Source organism: Hypanus sabinus, chromosome 1, assembly GCF_030144855.1.
Source record: "Hypanus sabinus isolate sHypSab1 chromosome 1, sHypSab1.hap1, whole genome shotgun sequence".
NCBI lineage: Eukaryota > Metazoa > Chordata > Chondrichthyes > Myliobatiformes > Dasyatidae > Hypanus > Hypanus sabinus.
In genome coordinates, this window is record NC_082706.1 from 143,485,723 (window position 1) to 143,507,684 (window position 21,962).

The following is a 21,962-nucleotide window of genomic DNA, read 5'->3' on the forward strand; positions in this document are numbered from 1 at the left end:
CATACCTTCCCCAGAAGAGATCCCAATGATCCAGAAATCAGACACCCTGTCCTCTGCATCAGTTCCTCAGGCACACATTTGTCTGCCAAATATTCCTGTTCTTACCCAAACTGGCTCATGGCACAGTCAGCAAATCTGGCAGTCCTGCTTTTCAGCTTCCTACTTAACTCCCTAAAATCTCTCTTTAGGGTCTCTTTGCCTGTTCTACCCATGTCATTGCTGCTGGCATGTACCAAGACTTCTGGCTGCTCACACTCCCCTTGAGAATGCTGTAGACCTGACCCTGGCACCTGGAGGCAAGATACCATCTGGCTGTCTCTGTCACGTTCACAGAATCTGCCTTTGCTCCTCTAATTGTGGAACACCTCCACCCCCATCACTACTGCACTATTCTTCTCCTCCCTTCCCTTCTGATACACAGAGCCAGACACCTGGTCACTGTGGCTTCTCCTGGTAGGTTCCTGCCCAGCATTACCCAAAGCGGTGTACTTATTAATGAAGAATGCCACATGGACACTCTGCACTGTCAGAGACCTGCCTTCTGCATCTGAGGAGTGCCTACCTATCACCTCATTATTTTCCCATATGAGCCAAAGGTCACTGAGCTACAGCTCCTGTTCCTGAACACGGTCTCCAACAAGCTGTAGCTCAATGCACTTCATGTAGATGTAGCTATCAGGGAGACTGGAGGTGTAGTTAATTTTGTAGAAGTAGTTATCAGGGAGACTGGATTTTCCACATCTCACACAAGGAACGTACCACTTCCTCCAGATCCATTCTCAGTGTACTAGCTATATACTAGCAGAAAAATACTTACTAGAAACTTTCTTACTCACTTACTTAGAACCCGTGCCTGTGTTTGCCCAAGCTAGTTCTTGCCTAAGCCTGTTGAGCCAAAACCAGACCACTCTAACGACGTCCCATTCCAAAATGGCCACTCCACTTACTCCTCCTTTCTTTTGATTGGCCCCACACCGATAACTGTCAACCAAGAATGTTGGAAGCAGCTGAACTCTTGTTAAACCTCGCACCAACAATCTCTTGCGCTGATTGCCACCCATTGAGAAAAAAGCCGAAAGCACCCAAGCTCATTTAAACCGCAGTAGTGGAAGCAGATTTACGAGGAATCTCTCAAGGGAAAATAAATATTTGGAAGGGTAGAAAATTGCAGGGCTTAGTGAAAGAGCTGCAGAGGGAGATGTAAGAGGGGGGTTCTTGAGGAGCTAGGACAAGCATGATGGGCCAAATGGCCCTCCCCATGGGATTTGTCTGTGAGAGAGCAACATCAATGTGGTGCACAGGGAGTTTTCACAGACTGGAGTCTGCCAGGCCTCTGTGTCTCAGTGCTTCTTGATTTAATCAGTCTTGCCCTGTGATTATTTCTTTCATTCATCTGCCTTACAATGCAAGTCATTTATATCTGAGTAATTTGAATAAATAAGGCTATTCTATGGACGCTATCTGAAATCGATGCACAAATGCCTATTACAATCACACTTCTGTTTCCCTTTCACAGGAATGCAATCTCAGCATTAAGTGAAAACATTACAACCACCGTTTACTTAAAGGTTGTTTTTAAATCGATGCCAAAAGTAAACTTGTGTATTTTGTAGATTAATTGGCAGGTTTATGTAGTTAGTTGTTGGATCAGAGTAACATTTGTCCTACTGGAAATAGATTGTACTGACATATTCCTTAAAAACCCTTTCAAATGCAATTGCTCACAGGATATGAACACTTCTGGCAATTCCTGTCCAACTCTAATTGTTGCTGATCTGAAGAGGTAATTAAGATTCAACTACAAAGTGTCACAGTAGCACAGAGGGTAGAGCTACTGCCTCACAGGTCCAAAGACCTACGTTCGATCCTGACCTCAGTGCTCCACATCTGAGAGTTGTGTGGGTAGATGGGTTAATTGGCCACTGTAAATTGTTCCTAGTTTGTAGGATAGTGGTAGAATTGTGGAGATTTAGCTGGGTAATGGCCAGGCTTTGAGAGCCAACATCTACATTGTAGGCAAATGGATTCCTGTTGTGAGGAATCAGAGAATATGGCACCTGGAGTGGGTCTAGAATCACATATAGATCAGAATAGGTGAGGACAACAGCTTCCTCCTCTGAAGGCACAAGAGATTCTGCAAATGCTGGAAATCTTGAGGAACCGAGCAAATGAGGAAACATAAACAGGCAATTTTTCATTCCCCTCCAGCCTGACTTTCCTGAGTTCCTCAGGATTTTGTGTGTCTTGCACCTCTGAAGGAACTAGATTGGTTGTTATAAAATCCAATAGCTTCATGCCTTCTTTTGCAAACTAAAATCTTCCAGCTTCTGACTGATATTTCAAACCCAAATCCAGAGTCCAGAACTCTTGGAGACACGAGAGACTGCAAAGCACCTCCCTCCTTTGTCTCTTATTCAAGATCCACCTACAGGATGCCCTGGAGAGATATTGTTTCTACCTGTTGTTGTCACAACAAAGATCTCCAAATACTGTACCATGACTTTATCCCGTCTCCCTTAGTCAAGTCTCTTCCCCTCTGTATCAGGAACAACTCACTCCTTTGACACTTCTGATTCTTTGGCCCAATCTTCACCATGGTTCCATTTTTATATATCTTAATTCTCATCAGAAAAGTCTTAAAGCCCTTTGCTTCTATCTGCAACAAAGATCCAACCAGTTCCCCTCCACTAACACTCATCCATTGCTTCGGAGTGTGGTGCACGGTCAAGTGGTTGAGGTGTTGGACTCGTGATCTGAAGGTTGTGAGTTCAAGCCACAGCCAAGGCAGCATGTTGTGTCCTTGAGCAAGGCACTGAACCACACATTGCTCCAGTCCACCCAGCTGAAAATGGGTACTGACAAAATGCTGGGGGTTAACCTCGCGATAGACTGGCATCCTGTCTGGGGAGGAGTCTTGTACTCTCAGTCACCATGCCACTTGGCGTGTAACCACTCCCTGTATGAAATATTCTCCTAAACTCTTCTGTTCTAAGGAGAACAGTCTTAGTTGCTGACGTTCCCTCACCTTTCCTGATAATCCTTTCCTGAATAGGAGCCTGCAGATTTTGACCAAAGTAAAGCAGAGCCACACTATTTGTCCACTGTAAGGTACCTCAGCTGTCTAACAGAATGGTAGAGTAAGGCATTGATTGTGTGGATAGTCAGAGGCTTTTTCCCAGGGCTGAAGTGGCGAGCATGAGAGGGCACAGTTTTAAGCTTGGAAGTAAGTACAGAGGAGATGTCAGGGTCAAGTTTTTTTTATGCAGAGAGTGGTGAATGTGTGGAATGGGCTGCCGGTGACGGTGGTGGAAAAGGATACAATAGGCTCTTTTAAGAGATTCCTGGATAGGTACATGGAGCTTAGAAAATAGAGGGCTGTGGACAACCTTAGGTAATTTCTAAGTAAGTACATGTTTGGAACAGCAGTGTGTACTGAAGGGCCTATATTGTGCTGTGGGTTTTCTAAGTTTCTATGTTATTAGATATAGGAATAGAATTTTGCCATTCAGCTCATTAAGTCTCTCTACCATTTGACCATAGTTGATTTTTTTTTCAAACCCATTCTCCCATCTTCTTCCCCTGACCAACCAATCCAGAGGGATTGCTGGGAATTTCGGGAGAAGTACAATTGTATTAGAGTAAGATTACTGTAAATGGGCAGTGTGGTCTCGTAGGTCAAAGGATTTCTTTCTGTATTGTACTGTATCTCTATGTGTGCAATCCTGAAGAAGGCATGTTAGTGGCTCTGCTTTGTCAGGAGTTTGAGAAGATGATACGTAATCAAAGACTGTTGCACATTTCTACAATGTATGGTGGAGAGCATTCTGACTAGCTCCAGCACAGCCTGATATGGTGGTGTGGATGATCCAGTATACAGGACCACAAGAGGCTGCAGAGATTTGTACACTCAGGCAGCTCTCCACACCATCAATGACATCTTTTAGAGAGCATCCAGCCCTAAGGACCTTTGCCATCTGGGACATGCTCTCTGTTCATTACCACCATCAGAGACCAGGTACAGGAGCCTGAAGAGCTACACTCAATGATTTAGGAACAGCTTCTCCCCTTCCGCCATCCGAATTCCGAATGGTCCGTGAATCCGTAACACAACCTCATCATTTCTTTTATTTTTGCACTATCATTAAATTTCTTTTGTAATTTATCGTAATTTTCTTGCATAATACTACTGCCACAAAACAATAATTTTCACATCATATGTCAGTGATAATAAATCTATTTCTGAATTTGACCTTATGACAGGTGGTAAGAATGACGAGGCCCCTTTTGCGTGACAACTGGTCTTTGCTTGGCTTGAAGAAACAAGTTTTTTTACAAATCAACTACAAATCAGCTGTGTATTGAAATGAATCTTTGTAGAGTCTGCCTCTATTCCAAAACACACCCACACTTGGAATTTGTTCCAAGTTCAGGAGAACTTGCCAAGTTTGAACAAGATTGGGAATTTATTTGGAAATTAGACGGATAGAGATTAATGCACATTTTCAGTAGTGTATTAATCACTTAAATTCAAAAATGTACAGTGGTGTGCATATAGACAACAGGCAGACTGGAGCTAACAAATGTAAGGTAGCAGCACCGGGCAATGCTTATTAGGACCAAGACTAACACCACAGCTCCTGTGGCCTTCAGTGGCATCCTGTCCCACCATCTCAATGTCCTGTGGTTAGCAAGAGCTGAATCTTTAATGGATCTAACGTGCTCTACAGTGTGCTGCAGGTAGAGAATGGATTCTCTGCAAGGTGACATCTCCTGAGCCCCACAATTCCTGCTCATTATTCACACAGCCAAATTCACAAAGGTTGGTACCTGTGTGGAACAGAGGAAGTGGTTGAGGCAGGTTCAGTAACAAACTTTAAAGGACAATTGAACAGTTTAATGGATTGGAAAGGTTCAGAAGGTTATGGAAATAGATACAGCTTGGGTGGGGCATTTTGGTTGATATGGACTGTTGGGCCATAGGGCTTGTTTCTGTGCTGTGTGAATCAATGATACCCTCTCAAGGGAGCAAGGGATAGCATCAACACTTATTCTCCAGGAATCATCCATGCACAAGGCCACTTAGCCCATTCCATCAGTACCCTCTCTTTTAAAGTGCCCTCCAATCAGACCTATCTCAACCCGCATTAGTTCTGGATTCAAGTATATTATCAAAATTAATCCAATCTTTTTCAGTAAATTCTGATTAAATCTGTATCCTCTTTCAGCTCATGAAAGTCAGACTGGATGTAGAAAAATATCTCACTGAGAAGAGCAACGTCATAATTCATCACTCATTCCTCAACTCCAACTAGAACACAGCACAGGAACAGGCCCTTCAGCTGAACACGATACCAATTAAACTACACCATTCTGCCTGAACATGATCCATGTGCCTGTCTAGAACACCACTATCAAGGATCAACCTCACCCACCATGTACATTTATATGCGTTAGGAATTTGTTGCAGTGCATTGAGATGATGTGCAACTTAAAAAAAACTACATTCAATAATTCTAAGAATAAAGAATTATATAAAAAAAAACTTTGAGGATAACTAACAGATATGGAATAAAATGTGCATAAATGCATTAACACCAGAATGTACTTATAAAGTAAAGTGCAGTTTCAAAAGTGGTTTCAGTGCAGTGACAATGGATAATAGAGAGAGTGAGAGAGTGTGATGGGGGTGGTTAACTAGATAATAGAGAGAGTGAGAGAGTGTGATGGGGGTGGTTAACTAGATAATAGAGAGAGTGAGAGAGTGTGATGGGGGTGGTTAACTAGATAATAGAGAGAGTGAGAGAGTGTGATGGGGGTGGTTAACTAGATAATAGAGAGAGTGAGAGAGTGTGATGGGGTGGTTAACTAGATAATAGAGAGAGTGAGAGAGTGTGATGGGGGTGGTTAACTAGATAATAGAGAGAGTGAGAGAGTGTGATGGGGTGGTTAACTAGATAATAGAGAGAGTGAGAGAGTGTGATGGGGGTGGTTAACTAGATAATAGAGAGAGTGAGAGAGTGTGATGGGGTGGTTAACTAGATAATAGAGAGAGTGAGAGAGTGTGATGGGGGTGGTTAACTAGATAATAGAGAGAGTGAGAGAGTGTGATGGGGTGGTTAACTAGATAATAGAGAGAGTGAGAGAGTGTGATGGGGTGGTTAACTAGAACGCTTGATCAGATTAACTGCCTGGGGAGGGCATGAAATTTTTGTTTTAATAGCCCTATACTAATTTCCAGAAGGGAGCTTTTGGTAAAAGCAGTTTGCTGAGTGGGTATTGTCTACACATAATTTGTCTTGAATACATACTAGTCCTGTAGTGAAGATAGATTGCAGCCAATGATATTCATATCTGCGTTCACCACCACCTCTGGCACCCTATTCCAGGTCCCAGCACTCTCTGTGTAAAAAATACTTGCCCCTTACATTTCTTCTCTCTCACCTTAAACATGTATTCTCTAGTTTTTGACATTTCTATTTGGGAGAAATATTCAGGCTCTTTATTCTATCTTAACCTCTCAAAATCTTATAAACTATCAAGTTTCCCCTCAGCCTCCATTACTCCAGAGAAAACAACCCGTTTGTCCTACTTTTCCGCATAACTCACATATACCCTCTCACACAGGCAGCAACCTGGTGAACTTCTGCACTCTCTCTAAAGCCACAATCCGGCTATGGGATTGCTTTTGAGTCAGTGAACTGAAGCATGTTCAAGGACTCATCAGAGATTCGTAACAAATGCACATTGGTTGTCACAGACTTAACGATAGTAGTAGATGAGAGTGACCCCACAAAATCATTTAGAGTCTTCCCCAACCAGAAGCCCTGAATGAACCATATGATCTGCAATCTGCTGAGGACTGATCTGATGACCAATTAAAATAATAGAGTTCCAGGTATGATGGCCATCTCATGTGCCAAATGACAATTCCAGACCAAAATGGATTCACTGAAGGATGCCCCACATCTGTGGCTGGGCTTGAATGCCATCATCTCCTACAAAGTGAATCCAAACAACATAGGTGACAACAAAGCTTTACTCCCAGATGAGCTCAATGCCTTTTATGCTTGCTTTGACCACCAAAACATGGAGGAATCTTCATGAACTTCCACAGATCCCTAACTATCAGTCTCTGAGGCCATGAGAGCATCTTTCAGGAGGGGGATCCTCAGGAAAGCAACCCCCCCGCCCCCGCCGTGGAGGTACCTGGTCGAATACTAAAAACCTGTGCTGAACAACTGGCTGGAGTGTTCACTGAGGTCTTTAAGATCTCACTTCCGCAGTCTGAAGTACCTACCTGCCTCAAACAGTCGGCAATTATATACCAGTGCCTAAGAAGAATGTGGTAACCTGCCACAAGAACTATCATCCAGTAGCACTTACATGCACTTGATTAAGTGCCTTGAGAGGTTGACGATGAAATGCATCAATTCCTGCCTGGGAAGCGACTTGGATCTGCTCCAATTTGCTTACTATTACAACAGGTCAACATGATGCCATTTCATTGGCTTTTCACTCAACCCACCTCAAAGAGGACCACAACCTTGTTGTAGGGTTTGGTGGCACTCCTGATCCATACTTTCGGACTCTCCCGCTGCGAACGGGCCGCGCGGCTCCTACACATGGACGGCCTGGGCGACCGCACGCCATCCGAGCTCATGCATGATACGCTGGCGCTCATGGACGGCCATAAGCCGTGCCTTTTATTTGATCAGTTGTTCCTCGAGCAAATGCCAGAGTACATTCGCTGCCTCCTCGCGAGTGAGGATTTCAGCGACCCACGCAGGGTCACGGCTAAAGCAGACGTCCTTTGGCAGAGCAAGCAACGTGGAGCAGCCTCCATTGGCCTAGCCACGATCGCATGCCCCAAAGCCCAGGCCCCACAACCAAAGCCGCCAAGACCCACGGGGGAAAAAGACAAAAGTTCGGAACAATGGTGTTTCTATCACCAAAGATGGGGCTCAGGCACGCGCTGCTGCCGTCCACCATGTGCTTTTCCGGGAAACGCTGGGGACAGCCGTCGCTAATGGCTACGACAGCTGGCCACCGAGACAGCCTCCTGTACCTCTGGAACCAACACTCCAGGTGGTGCTTCCTGGTAGACACTGGGGCCGAAGTCAGCATACTGCCCCCCTCGAACATGGACACCGGTAACGTGGTCCCAGGCCCTGAACTCACCGCTGCAAATGGCACCAGTGTCCGGATGTACGGCCTGCAAACTATCGCACTACATTTCGGGTCCAGCCGTTTCACTTGGACTTTCATGTTGGCAGCGGTGTCACAGCCACTACTAGGGGCAGACTTCCTACGAGCCAACTGCGTCCTGGTCGACTTGAAAGGCCGGCGTTTGGTCCACGCAGAGACGTTCCAGACTTTCCAGCTCGGAGAAGCCAAGCTACCGGCTCTCCACCTGGATTCCGTGACCCTCTCAGGTAACGGATTCACCAGGGTGTTGGCGAAATTCCCCTCCATAGTCACCCCGCAGTTCTCCACGGCCGACCCCAAGCACGACGTGCAGCACCACATCCCCACGCAAGGACCGCCGCTGCCCACCCGAGCTCACAGGCTCCCACCCGACAAGCTCCACCTCGCCAAGGAGGGGTTCCGTGAGATGGAAGAGATGGGAATCGTACCCCGCTGCACGTGGTGCCCAAGTCCGCAGGAGGATGGAGGCCCTGCGAAGACTACAGAAGGCTCAATGACGCCACAACCGCCGACAGATACCCGGTACCCCACATCCAGGACTTCACGGCAATCCTGCACGGAGCGACCACCTTCTCCAAAATCGACCTGGTCAGGGGATACCACCAGATCCCAGTGCACCCCGCCGATGTGCCCAAGCCTCATCACCCTGTTCGGCTTGTTCAAATTCCTAAGGATGTCTTTCGGCCTCAAGAATGCAGCCCAAACTTTCCAAAGGCTCATGGACTCGGTGGGACGTGGCCTGGATTTCATTTTCATTTACTCGGACGATATCCTGGTGGCCAGCAGTTCACACCAAGAGCACGTGGCACATTTGCGCCAGCTCTGCCAATGCCTGAGCGACCACGGACTGGCAATCAATCCGGTGAAGTGCCAGTTCGGGCTGACGGAGATCGACTTCTTGGGCCACAGAGTCAATCGACATGGCGCAGTTCCCCTACCGGGCAAGGTCCAGGCCATCCGCCAGTTCCCCAAGCCCAGCACGGTCTAGGGCCTGCAAGAGTTCGTAGGGATGGTCAACTTTTATCATCGGTTCATGCCGGCGGTGGCACGCATCATGAGACCCTTGTTCAGCCTGATGGCAGGCAAGGCCAAAGAAGTGGCATGGGATGCGGAGTCCATGGAGGCATTCGAGCAGGCGAAGGCAGCCCTCCTAGTGCACCCGAGAGTCGATGTACCCTCGGCACTCACAGTCGATGATTCAGACACGACAGTCGGCGGAGTCCTGGAGCAGCTCGTCGAGGACCAGTGGCAACCACTCGCTTTCTTCAGCCGGCACCTACGGCCATCAGAGGTGAAGTACAGCACCTTCGACAGAGAGTTGCTAGCGCTCTACCTGGTTGTCCAGCATTTCCGGTACTTCCTCGAGGGAATGGAGATCACCATGTATATGGACCGCAAGCCCCTCACCTTCACACTGGCCAAGGTATCAGACCCATGGTCAGCTTGGCAGTAGAGGCACCTGTCCTTTATTTCAGAATTCACCACGGACGTCCTCCACATCGCAGGGAAGAACAACGTCATCGCCGACACACTGTCTCGCCCTTGCCTCCACTCAGTGGGCATATCGTCCTCAGGAATAGACCATGCAGCACTGACGGAAGCACAACGGTCTGACACCGAGATCCCGGCTTACCGCACCGCCGTTTCAGGGCTCCAATTGGAGGACATCTCCATCAGCCCAGCAGCGGATCGACTCCTGCATGACGTATCTACGGCAAACCCCAACCCGTGGTACCAGCGGCATGAAGGCGCTAGGTGTTCGACAGGCTGCACGACCTGGCCCACCCGTCCATCTATCAAGCTGGTAGCAGACAGTTTCGTCTGGCACTGTTTGCACAAACAGGTCAGACACTGGGCCAGGACCTGCGTACACTGCCAGACCGCCAAAGTCCAGCGGCAAGTGAAGGCTCCCCTCCAGCAGTTCAAGCCAACACACAGGAGGTTCCAACACATCCACGTGGACGTTGTCGGCCCCCTGCCAGTCTCCCGGGGCACCAGGTATATCTTTACCATGGTAGACAGGTTCACCAGATGGCCGGAAGCCATACCACTCGCAGACACGTTCACTGAGTCCTGCGCCAGGGCGCTCATTGCAAACTGGATCGCCAGGTTCGGCCTCCCAACGGACGTCACCTCTGACAGAGGGGCGCAGTTCACGTCTGGTATGTGGACAGCACTGGCGCAGCTCCTGGGGACCCAGCTGCATCACACCACAGCGTACCATCCCCAGTCCGACAGTTTGGTAGAGCGATTCCACCGGCATCTCAAGTCGGCCCTGATGGCGCATATCTGGGGCCCCAACTGGACAGATGAGCTTCCCTGGGTCCTACTGGGCATCCACACAGGGCCTAAGCAGGACCTGGGCACCTCCTTGGCGGATTTGGTCTACGGCACCCCCCCGATGGTCCTAGGTGAGTTCATACCCGAGGCCCGAGGTTCGCTAGAAACTCTAGCAGCGGTGCTAACGAGGCTGCAGGACAAGGTAGGGACCCTGGCACTGGTCCTGACCTCCAGGCATGGTCCCACGCTATCCTTCACCCCTAAAGTCCTCAGAGACTGTGAGTATATTTTTATTCGCAGGGGCATGCACAGGTCAGCTCTACAGCGGCTGTACGACGGACCCTTCAAGGTGATCCAGCACAACGGAACCATGTGTGTCATGGAGGTGGGTGGCCGGGAAGAGACTTTTAGAGTGGACCGCCTCAAACCAGCGCACTTAGACATTGAGGTGAGGTGAGGGTACCCATACCGCGCCGGTAAGGCCGGCCACCCAGACTGGGGGCTCCACTCCCCCGAAGGGACGTTTCTTGGGGGGGTGGTGGTGTGGGGGTCCGCACACATGGGACTCGAACTGCCATCAGGAACTGCAGGCAGACGCGTGGCCCGCTTCGGGCGGACCTTCTGGGGACGGTCTGACGTCACCTCCGCCCCGCTAGTCGCAGGGACCCATGGGAGGGGAGATTTAAGCGTGCAAGTTTGAATCAGTAAAGTCATTCCGGGTTCAGCTCTCTCTGCCTCCGTGTGTTCCTTTCGTAGCGTTTTGCGTGCAACTACACCCTGACCAAATCAATGGTTCCCGGCAGTCCAGCCTGTAATTCCACCAATTGAGCACTGGAGGGCAGCACTGACAGAAGAGGCTAACACCAGCCACGTTACACCACCTCCATTGTTTCCTCACCTGGACTGGAGCGGCAGACAAGCCTACGGCTTGAGGCCTGGTCCTCGCTCCAATAGAGGCAACACTACTACTTCGCCTCCCGTCTCAGCACCAAACAAGGGAAACAAATTTGTGGCTATTAATATCCAACGGGGTTTTATAATCGCAAAAGAAATGTCCAAGGCCACCTTTGCACACCACCCCGATGCCTTCGAGTAACAGGCAGTAGCACGGTCTGCACCCAGGTCAGCTCCTCCTAACCCAATCTGACTCTGTTCCCACTGCCCAGTGGCCAAAATTCTGCCCCCATGGCCCAGCGGCTCAATTCTCCTCCCGAAGACTGGCGGATGACCTCTCCCCCCTCATGGCACAGTGGACTGGCCTCCCATTCTCTGAACTGCCAGCCAGTTCATATGACACCCCAGCCAGCTACTCTGAACAACGAGCAGCTCACTGCTGTATCTATGGCTATTGTAGTCCGGTAGAGTCTTACAATAAAAAAAGCACTTTTAACTAAAAAAAGCAGCTTTGGTTGGCCCCTGAGAGGCTGCTGCATCTATATGCACTGCCACCTACCAGAAGTATTGAAGAAAGAATATTTTTTACAAACAGCTGCAATTGGAGGTAGAGTTAACATCACACTATGACATAATCATCATCATGGGAGATCTAAATGCTAAAATGGGAAATAACAACTCCCACTTCACTCGGGTCATGGGCACACATGGATGTGGAATGGTGAAAGACCGGTGGAAATCTGTGCCATGAACAGTCCGGTCATAGGATGGCCCCTCTTTCCACACCATAGAACCCGCAAACTAACATGATGCTCACCCAGTGGACGTGACAAGAACCAGAAAGACCATTTAATGATCAATGGTGTGTGAAGACGATCTTTGCAGGATGTAAAGGTGAAGAGAGGAGCAGATGCAGCAGCCACCTTGTTGTAGTGGTGAGAAGCCCTGTGACCCGAACACATGCACAAAGACATTCTGATGTTGAAAAGCTCAAAGATGCTAACGTGAGATCTGCCTTCACCATTCAGCTTAAGAACAGATTCCAGGCCTTGCAAGACATTGATGAAGGATTGACACAATGTGGAAAGGGTTTGCCTCAGTCATGGGAGAACAGCAAGGCTTGTCTAGGATATTGAGCTGGAAAGGAGAATAAAGAATGGATACAGCAGGAAACATGGACAGCCTTAGAGGAATAGGGATAATTAAGAAGAAAGTGTTGGATGCAAACTCAACACGAATCAAGGTAAAACTTCAATTAGCATCTACTGAAGCAACTAAGAAAGTGAAGAGACTAGTAAGAAAGGATAAGGGGGTCTACATGGAAGATCTTACAGGGGAGGCTGAAGCAGCAGCCAATCGAGGTGATATACAATTGGTAAGCGGTAAAATCCAGGCCAGATCCAGAGCTCCTGTGAAAGATAAGAACGTCTGCTTTTAACAACTGAGAAAGAGCAAGAAGCACAATGGACAGAGTATTTCAGTGAATTACTGAATAGACCACCACCAAATGAAGAACCTGACATACAAGAGGCACTAGAGGACCTCGACGTCAACACAGATCCACCCAAGAAAGAAGAGACTTCATGCTGCAATTAAACCTTTAAAGTACAGCAAAGCTTGAGGACAGGACAATTTGAACACAAACTGTTCAAAGCTGAACCAAAAGCTGCAGCAGCCATCCTGCAACCACTGTTTTACTATAATCTGGGAACGGAAACAAGTACATAAACACTGAACAAAGGAAGTTATTGTTAGGAATACCAGGGAAGGAGCACTAAGTGATTGCAACAATTACACTTTTGTCAGTACTCAGCAAGATTCGCGCCAAAGTTACTGCCCAATGGATTACGGATGCTGTTGAAGTGTGTTTGAGGAAAGAGCAAGTTTGCGTCAGGAGAAACAGAGACTGTGTCGACCAGATCTTCATGCTGCATAACTTTATGGTACAGTGCATAGAGTGGCAGAGACAACTATATGTGAATTTCCCTGACCACATGACGTGAAAAAGAATGAACAAACAACATTTACCTCCTGTTTGTGATGGGTCCATGAATGGCAACACAATGGACTTTCGGTTCCACGTATTCGATACAGAATTCAGTAGCTGGTATTAAGTAAACTTGGTGCTAGAGGTGGAAAGGAACAAAGAAAAGCAACTTTCAGTACCAAGTTAGTTTAAAACAAAACACCTGAGTGAATCAATTGTCACAGTTGTGTTATCATTTGAGGATATCGATCACATTCAATATCCTTACAAGGACACAAGAAAGAGGAACAAGGTTAAGCTTCTTGGCCCCTCAAACTTGTTCCACGGCAGTCTAGCAACACTCTGATCACCTTGTCACTTTCGACTTTGTTCCAATTGTATTTTCCTGTAAGAATTGTATACAATTTTTTATTTATGTTTCTCTTGTGACTGCTGCTTATCTGATGCCACATGCCAGTAGCAAGTACATTTGCCCATGGCCGTGCCCGTGCCATGGCAAGTATGTGCTGCCAAGTACATTTGTCATTGCACCTGTGCACACAACAATAAAGTCAGCTTTGACTTTTTCACTATCTCAATGCATGCACTGCAGGCAAAACAGAAACTTATCATGGCATATTTGATAATAATAAACTAATACCAACACAGACAGACACACACATGGTGCAGGAACAGATAAACTTACTAGTAAAAAGCTGATGGACGTTCCCTGTAGATGGAGCTCAGTGTCAGAAGACAACTCGAATATTGCAATGCGTTTCTGGTGGTCAACTGCCACACTCCGACAGAAGAAACTGCAGTAAACACACATAGACACAAAAAACACCTCCCATCAGTACAAACATTCAGCACGTTCATATCATTAGGCAGACTGGAGCTGTCATGGTACAGGAGGGGTAAGAGAGGAGCAACAGATTGTGACAGGATCAGGCAGGTTAAACACCAAAACTGGACTCCATTAGGAGGTGACTCAAGGTGCAGCTGACAATCGGATGTAGAGGGCCTTCAAAGGTACTTGGACAGGCACTGGAGAGAGGGTGTGTTACAGGACAATAGGGAACAAGTGGGGGAATGGGACTGTTGGTTTGGTACCATATGCAATCAGTGATGGGCCAAACAGCCTCCTTCCCTGCTAGATCAGTACTATGATTCATTGAGCTAAAGAAGCTTTCAGCCCAGTGACTCTACACAAGCCATCCTGTTTCCAGCTGAATCCAACTTCCCAACAAATAACATTGACAAGGATGTTAGAGCTTCTAAACTCAGAAAGCTGGCGTGGTTGGGCTCATGTCGTGAAAGGACACCCTCCCCAATGACACCTTCCTCATGGTGGCCATCAATCCTCCAAAGCTGAACAAACCTCTGACTTTCATTTCCAATGCCAGGGCTCTTCCAGTCAGAAGAGAGATACTGAAGACTAGCTTTCTGCATTCCAAAGGGAACTGGGACAGCTGGAGTCCAACCACTAACGAGCAGTGGATGAGGAAGCCACAGCAAGAGCCCAGATCAGTGTCGACCCTCTCTGGGGTTGGAAGATGGATTGGCTCCATAGTGACCAACAGCCTCTCTTGAGTGACTTTGGCTTCCTCCCGGCAATAGTTGGCACATGGGGACCTGGAGGTCTTGTAGCTCCAGGCTCTGATCTCTCACTGTGGTTGCCCACAGCTGACAAAAGGCTTCAATATCCCACTGGGGCCATGTTGACTCAATCATACTGTGATGAGAGACATTGGCGAGTATGGTTTGGACCCAACTGCTGGAGGATCCAAAGCAAGGATAGAGACACGGTATCAAACTGGATCGAGAACTGAGCACAAATCAAACATTAGGTGAACTCACCAGTAGAGCTTACGGTTGAACATCAAACCTCAGTTTACATACTCAATTCTTGGCACCCAAAGCATGATTGCCAATTAGTGGGACTGTCCTGAATCTTTAAAGGGGCTGCATCAGCTATTCATACTCCGGGGAGTTAGAGCATCAAAACCTCGGAAACTGGCGCGGTTGGGTGCATGTCGTAACACTTTGGGCCAGAAGGGCCTGTTACCGTGCTGTATCTGTAAATAAATAAAATAAACACAACCCTTCGTTTCCCTGGGGACAGGCCATCACTAGGAAAGCCTTCCCATGGCATTTTTAGTCACCAGACTCCTGGATTAACCTGCTGGGTTTAAGCCACAGAATCTGGACATGTTTCCCACATTTTTGACCAGCAGTCACTCCTACTGTATCCTACCTGTATCTGCAGCTGTACAGATTAAACTTCCCATGATCGGCTGTATCCGGAGGGCCATGCTGAGCTACATCAAGGTACTGTATCTCCTCTCCTTGGCGAGCATATTCTAGGACAAGAACGTACTGTCCTGGCTGAGGAAGCTGAATCCTAAACCGCACCTGAACCTGGGGAGAGGAGAAGTTTCTGATGATCAAAACACTGTAGAGCCTGGCAACAGTTCAGACAGAGGAACTTCAATCAGAAACACTGACTGTTTTCCCTCTCACATACAACTCCTGTGTCCCTCAGGTGTCTGTGTTAAGTTGCTGTCGGAGATCCCAGCACCACAACTTGGAGAGGAGTTGAACTGAAACAGTAAGAGCCTAGTGGTGGTGGTGGTGATTGGTGGTTTTGTAGATAGAATAGAAAGTTGTTGTAGGTTACAATGGGACATTGACAGAATAGAGAGCTGGGCTGAGAAGTGGCAGATGGAATTCAATCTGGAAAAGTGTGAAGTGATTCACTTTGGAAGGTTGAACTTGAAGACAAGATTCTCAGAGGTGTGGAGGAATAGAGGGTTCATGGGGTCCATGTCCATAGATCCTTCAAAGATGCCGCACAAGTTGATAGGGTGGTAAAGAAGGCATATTGGCATGTTGGTCTTCATTAGTTGGGGGTTTGTTTCAAGAGCTATAAAGTAATGTAGCTCGATGAAATTCTGGTTAGATCACACTTGGAATAATGTGATCAGTTCTGGTTCCCTCATTATAGGAAACTTTGGAGAAAGTGCAGTGGAGATTTACCAGGATGCTGCCTAGATTAGAGTGTATGTCTTATGAGGAAAAGTTGAGCAAGTTAGGGCTTTTCTCTTCAGAGCAAAGGACTTGATACAAATGCATGAGATGATAAGAGGCATAGATAGAGTTGACAGCCAATGACTCTTTCCCAGGGTGGAAATGGCATAATTTTAAGGTGATTGGAGACAAGTATAGTGGGCATGCCAGAATTTTTTTTATACAGAATGGTGGGTGTGTGGAACACACGGCAAAGAACGATGGTAGAAGCAGGTACATTAGGGACGTTTACGAGATTCTCAGATAGGCATATGGATGAAAGAAAAATATGGGAGGGAAAGGTTAGATTGATCTTGGAGTAGGGTAAAGTGTCGTCACAACATTGTGGGCAGAAGGGCCTGTAGTGCACTGTACTGTTCTATGTTCTAACATCAGAATCTTAATGGAGAAATACCTCAGGAAAGGAGGTTCCAGGTCTTCCGCTGGTATCGTGCAATGCAATCCTTGTTCTCATGAAGGGTCTTCACCCAAAACATCAATTGTTCCCTTTTCCACTGGTGTGGCCCAACCTGCTGAATGTTTCCAGCAATTTCCATTTTTATTTCAAATGTCCGTGTTGCAATTGTGTAAAACTTTGTTTAGACCGTAGGGAATTGGCAGTGGAGAGAACCAGCAGCTTTAAACTCCTGCACACTAACGTACCGGATGATCTATCCTGGGCCCAGCACATAGATGCAATCACAAGGAAGACGCAGAAGCATTTTTACTTTCTTAGGAGGTTCAGCTTGTCACCAAGCACTCTAACAAACTTCTGCAGATGTACTGCTGAAAGTATATTGACAGGCCTGGTATAGTAGTTTCAATATGCAGGAACATAAAAAGCTGCAGAGCAGTGGCTTCTGCTTAATACAACACAGGCACAACCCTCCCTCCCATCAATGACTCTACAGGAGGTACTGCCTCAGGAATTAATACCCAACATCAAAGATCCCCACTATCCGAGCCATGCCATCTTCTCACGGCTGCCTGTCTCTTGAAATCAATGCCTTGTCTGGTATAGCAAGCATGCCACATGTCTTCTTTATCAACCAGTGCAGCCGTATAAACTGCATTTACTGAAATAAATGTGCTGCATAGTTAGCACAACACACCTGCTAGTATCAAAACATCGATTAGGAACACAGAACACAGGAAAGTACAGCACAGAGCAGGTCCTTCAGCCCACAATGTTGTGCTGACTATTAAGATCAATCTAACCCTCCCCTCCCACACAGCCCTCCATTTTTCTTTCATTCATGTGTCCATCTAAGAGTCTTTTTAATGCCCCTATTGTGTCTACCTCTACTACCACTCCTGCCAGCGTAAATCATGAACCTATCATTCTGTGTAAAAGAGTCATCTCTGTCATCCCCCTGTACTTACCTCCGTCATCATCATCACGTGCTATGTCCTATGATGTGGATGATCATGGTCTCCACGACCGTGATTGTTCTTGGAAAATATTTCTGCAGAAGGTTTTCCATTGCCTTCTTCTAGCAGAGTCTTTACAAAACAGGTAATCCTAGCCACTATCAATACTCTTTAGAAATTATCTACCTTGTGTCTAATCTCCTTAAAATTAGACTCCCTCATATTAGCGATGGGAACAAGTATCTGACTACCCACACAACCTATGCCTCATCATCTTATACATTTCTGACAAATCACCTTTCATCCTCCTTTGCTCCAAAGAGGAAAGCTCTCGCTTTCTCAACCTTTCCTCATAAAACACGCCTTCTAATCCAGGAAGTAGCCTGGTAAATCTCCTCTGCACCCTCCACATCCTTCCTATAATGAAGGGACCAGAACTGAACACATTATTCCAAGTATGGTCCAACCAAAGTTTTGAAGAGCTGCAACATTACCTCACAGCCCTTGACCTCAGTCCCCCAAATAATGAAGGCGAACACAGCATACAACTTCTTAGCCACCCCACCAACTATGAAGGGATCAATGGACGTGCACCCCAGATCCCTTTGTTCAAAGTCTAAACAAGAAACGACCACGCGGCCAAGAGGAAGGTAAATGAGGTGTTCATTAGCACCTGTCTGCCAGTAAGGTCGGCCATCATTGACTGGGCAGATCTTAGCAGCTGGTCCGTAGCCTGCAGTTTGCCGTCCACTCTGTACACACCATCATTGACTCCTAAAGCTGGAAAAGAGTCCAGGGGCAGGTACTTGTACAGCAAGCAACTGTTGAGAAGAAATAACAGTCAAGACCATTGGATTGCACAAGGGCTGGCAGATGCTGGAATCTGGAGCAACACACAATCTGCTGCAGATTCTCAGCTGGAAGAGCAGCATCTATGGGGGGGATTGGTGAAGGAGTTGTTGATGTCTCGGATGTGAATCCTGCATCAGGACTGACATCAGCAGCTTGGTATGATTTCTGGACGGTGAAAACTGCTCCTTCATCATCCCTCTCTCCTCTCTTTCCCTCCTGACTCTTCTTCTCAGCCCTTTTTGTTCTCCCATCCCCTCGTTCGCCAGTCAAGTTCCCAAGCTGAGTCCTAATGCAGTGTTTCAAACCGAAACGTCATCAATTCCTTACCCCCCACACATGCTGCTCAACACGCAAGTTCCTCCAGCAGGTTATTGCAAACTAATAACACACTCTATCTTTAATGGGTATTCAAAGCAAATCTGAGCCTTTAATTCATAAGAAGCATTTTTTTCTTTATTCACCTATGGGATGTGGACAACACTGGCAAAGCCAGCAGTTACGTTCGATCCCTAAACACCCCTGAAAATTGGTAGATCTGGATCAGACAGAGTAAGGAGAGGAGATTTCTTCCCCAAAGGACGTTAATTAGTTTTCACCTTACTCCGAGACCAGTTACTTCTTTTTTTAAAAGTTCCATATTTATTTAATTATTTAGATTAAAACTTAACAGCAACTGTTTAAAAAGCATTTTCACAGGTCTCTGCAGTGTCAAACGATGAGACCAAACCTGACAGAAGTTTATAAAATTATGGGAGACACAGATAGGGTATTCAGTCAATATTCTTCCCAGGGTTGAAATGTCTAAACTAGACATTTAAAGTGGGGGCATATTTTTTTTTACATAGACTTCTGGGCTCCTGGGATGATTTGACAGCGGCAGTGGTAGGAGATATGACAGTGACATTTAAGAGGATTTTATACATATTAATATGGACTAATATGTATGGAAGAATATGGATCAGGTACAGGCAATGGGAATTTAGTTTATTTTGTTATTGTAATCAGGTCTGACATCACAGGCCAAAGAGCCTGTTCTTGTTCTCTACTATTCTATGTTCAAGGCACTAAAATGGAAAAGGTTTAGCGAGATATCGACTAAACACAGATAAACCTGACTAGTTTTTACAGGAACCTAGGACAGCATGGACCAGTTAGGCCAAACGGCCTGTTTCCATCTGTATAACTAAGAACCTACATTTTTTTTACATCTTTTTTCCTTTAATGTTTACAGGGCTTTATTTACTTGGAAAGGGTGAAGAAATTATTCATGAGGATTTTACTGGGACTGGAGACTTTGTGTTATAAGGACAGATTGGGTGGCTGGGACTTTTCACCTTCAGTATAAGCGGCTGAAAGGTGCCCCTGTAGTTCACGAAATCGTGAGATGCAAAGGTCAGAGGAATGGTCACAGTCTTTTTCCCAGGGTAGGGGAGTTAAACAGGAGGTCATGGGTTTAAAGTTTAAGGAGAAAGAATGACTTAAAGGGAATCTGACGGGCAACTTTTCTCACAGAGGGTGGTGTGTATACAGAGTGAGCTGCCAGAGGCAAATAAAATCATAATGTCAAAAAAACATTTGGACAAGTACATAGATAGGAAAGGTTTACAGGGTTATGGCCCAAACCAACTGTGCAGGCAAAAATGTAGCTCAGGTAAACATTTTGGTCAGCATGTACGACTTGGGCTGAATGGCCTGTTTTCCTGCTGTACAACTCAATGACATACATCTATGTTCACTCACTTTTGGCCCCGTTGCATTGGTTCAGCTGTGTACAGGCAGGGTTCCGTCACTTGAAACTGCAAAATGGGAGCTTCATAATATTCACTAGGCAGCAGGACCAGATAATCCTGGTGGGTAGAATTAAAGAGACACGGATATGTTAGGCAATCAGCTAGACAATGGAACCTGGCCAGACATAGAAACATACAGGAACAGGTTCTTTGGCCCACAGTGTAGTGCCCAGCTAATTGAATTAGTAAACTGTTCCCTTCTGCCTGCACAATGTCCATACCCCTTCCTTTCCTGCACGTTCAGCTGCCTGGCTAAGAAACTTATGAACACCCTTCTCATATCTGTTTTCCCCACTGCCCTTAGCAGTGCATTCTCCACAGCAAATACTCTCTGCATGTAAAACCCGCCCCACACATCTCCACTGAACTTAATCCCTTCATCTACGATGCACGATCCCTGGTAATAATGCACCCTGGTATGAGACATTTCAACCCTGAGATAAAGTCCTGGCCGTCCATCTATGGCTCTCATAATCTTACAAACCTCTATCAGATCTGCCCTTAGGTGCAGACTTGTGCTGATTAATGTACAGGTCCTTCCTGGGTTACAAATGCCCAGTTTATTGATCCTGCATTCAGTAGACAGGTGGGATGGGTTTGCCAGCTGCTGGGATTGAAGGAGCATTCTGCCTGGTGGGAATGGGGCATCTCCACGTGCCCTCTCTTTCCCAGCCACAAACCCTGACACCTTGAGCCACACCTTTCAGGGGTTGTATGAGGCACAACAGAGCTGGGGAATACTCAATCACTTCCTTGCTGTGTCAGTGAGACTGGTTAGCGTCCACTATTCCCATATCTTCTCCCTCTATCTCCTACTCTCTACTGGAAACAGTGACAATAAATCTGATAGTGCTTCTGTTTGTTTCTGACTTTTGGACAGCTTACAGAAACAGACCCAGGGACTGTTACAGATTGAATATTGCAGAATTCCCAGGACTGTCCCTCACCAACAGCACGCCCTCTGCCTCAATGCTGACAGTCCAATTCCCAGGAGTGAACACGAAAGGGTCACCGTAGTTGCTCCTTGAGACAGTGACGAAAGAAGGTTCCTTACTGCGAGCAAAGATGATTTCTTTTATCTGCGGAGACACTGCAAAGAAGGTGAAGAGACCAGGTCACTAGTGAAGAGACAGGCAATGAGAGGTTGAGATTTAGAGCATGTATATTTGACCCAGAGTTTGAACGCTCACTCTGTGGTACCTGACATTGATAATTCCATTGCAACGCACAAAGGTGTTGGAGGACCTCAGGGGATCAAGATGCATGTATGGAGTAAAATGGTCCTGCAAATGAGGATCCTGAACAAAACATCAGCTGTCTTCTCAAATGCTGTCTCACCTGCTGAGTTCCTCCATCTCCACGACCAACTTACGTCGTCCAAACATAGAAACAAAGTGCTTGGGAGATTGGTAGGATGAATTTGCCAGCTGTTGCGTGGTTGCTGGCAATTGTTCATGACTCTGGCTAGAACTTGACCACTTTGTCTGCAGTAAAATCTTTTAAGACAGTATCATTATTATTAGCCTGAGTTAGGC

At 46.6% G+C, this 21,962-nt stretch overlaps 1 protein-coding gene across 1 annotated transcript in view; it reads right to left on the minus strand.

Moving 5' to 3' along the window:
- LOC132404944 (laminin subunit alpha-3-like) overlaps window positions 1-21,962 on the minus strand; it is a 307,054-nt gene that overhangs the window by 131,694 nt on the left and 153,398 nt on the right. The window contains 6 exon segments of the mRNA XM_059989599.1: window positions 13,408-13,505; window positions 14,052-14,160; window positions 15,603-15,766; window positions 18,459-18,606; window positions 20,378-20,484; window positions 21,375-21,517. Of these exon segments, the coding sequence (XP_059845582.1) occupies window positions 13,408-13,505; window positions 14,052-14,160; window positions 15,603-15,766; window positions 18,459-18,606; window positions 20,378-20,484; window positions 21,375-21,517 (769 nt within the window).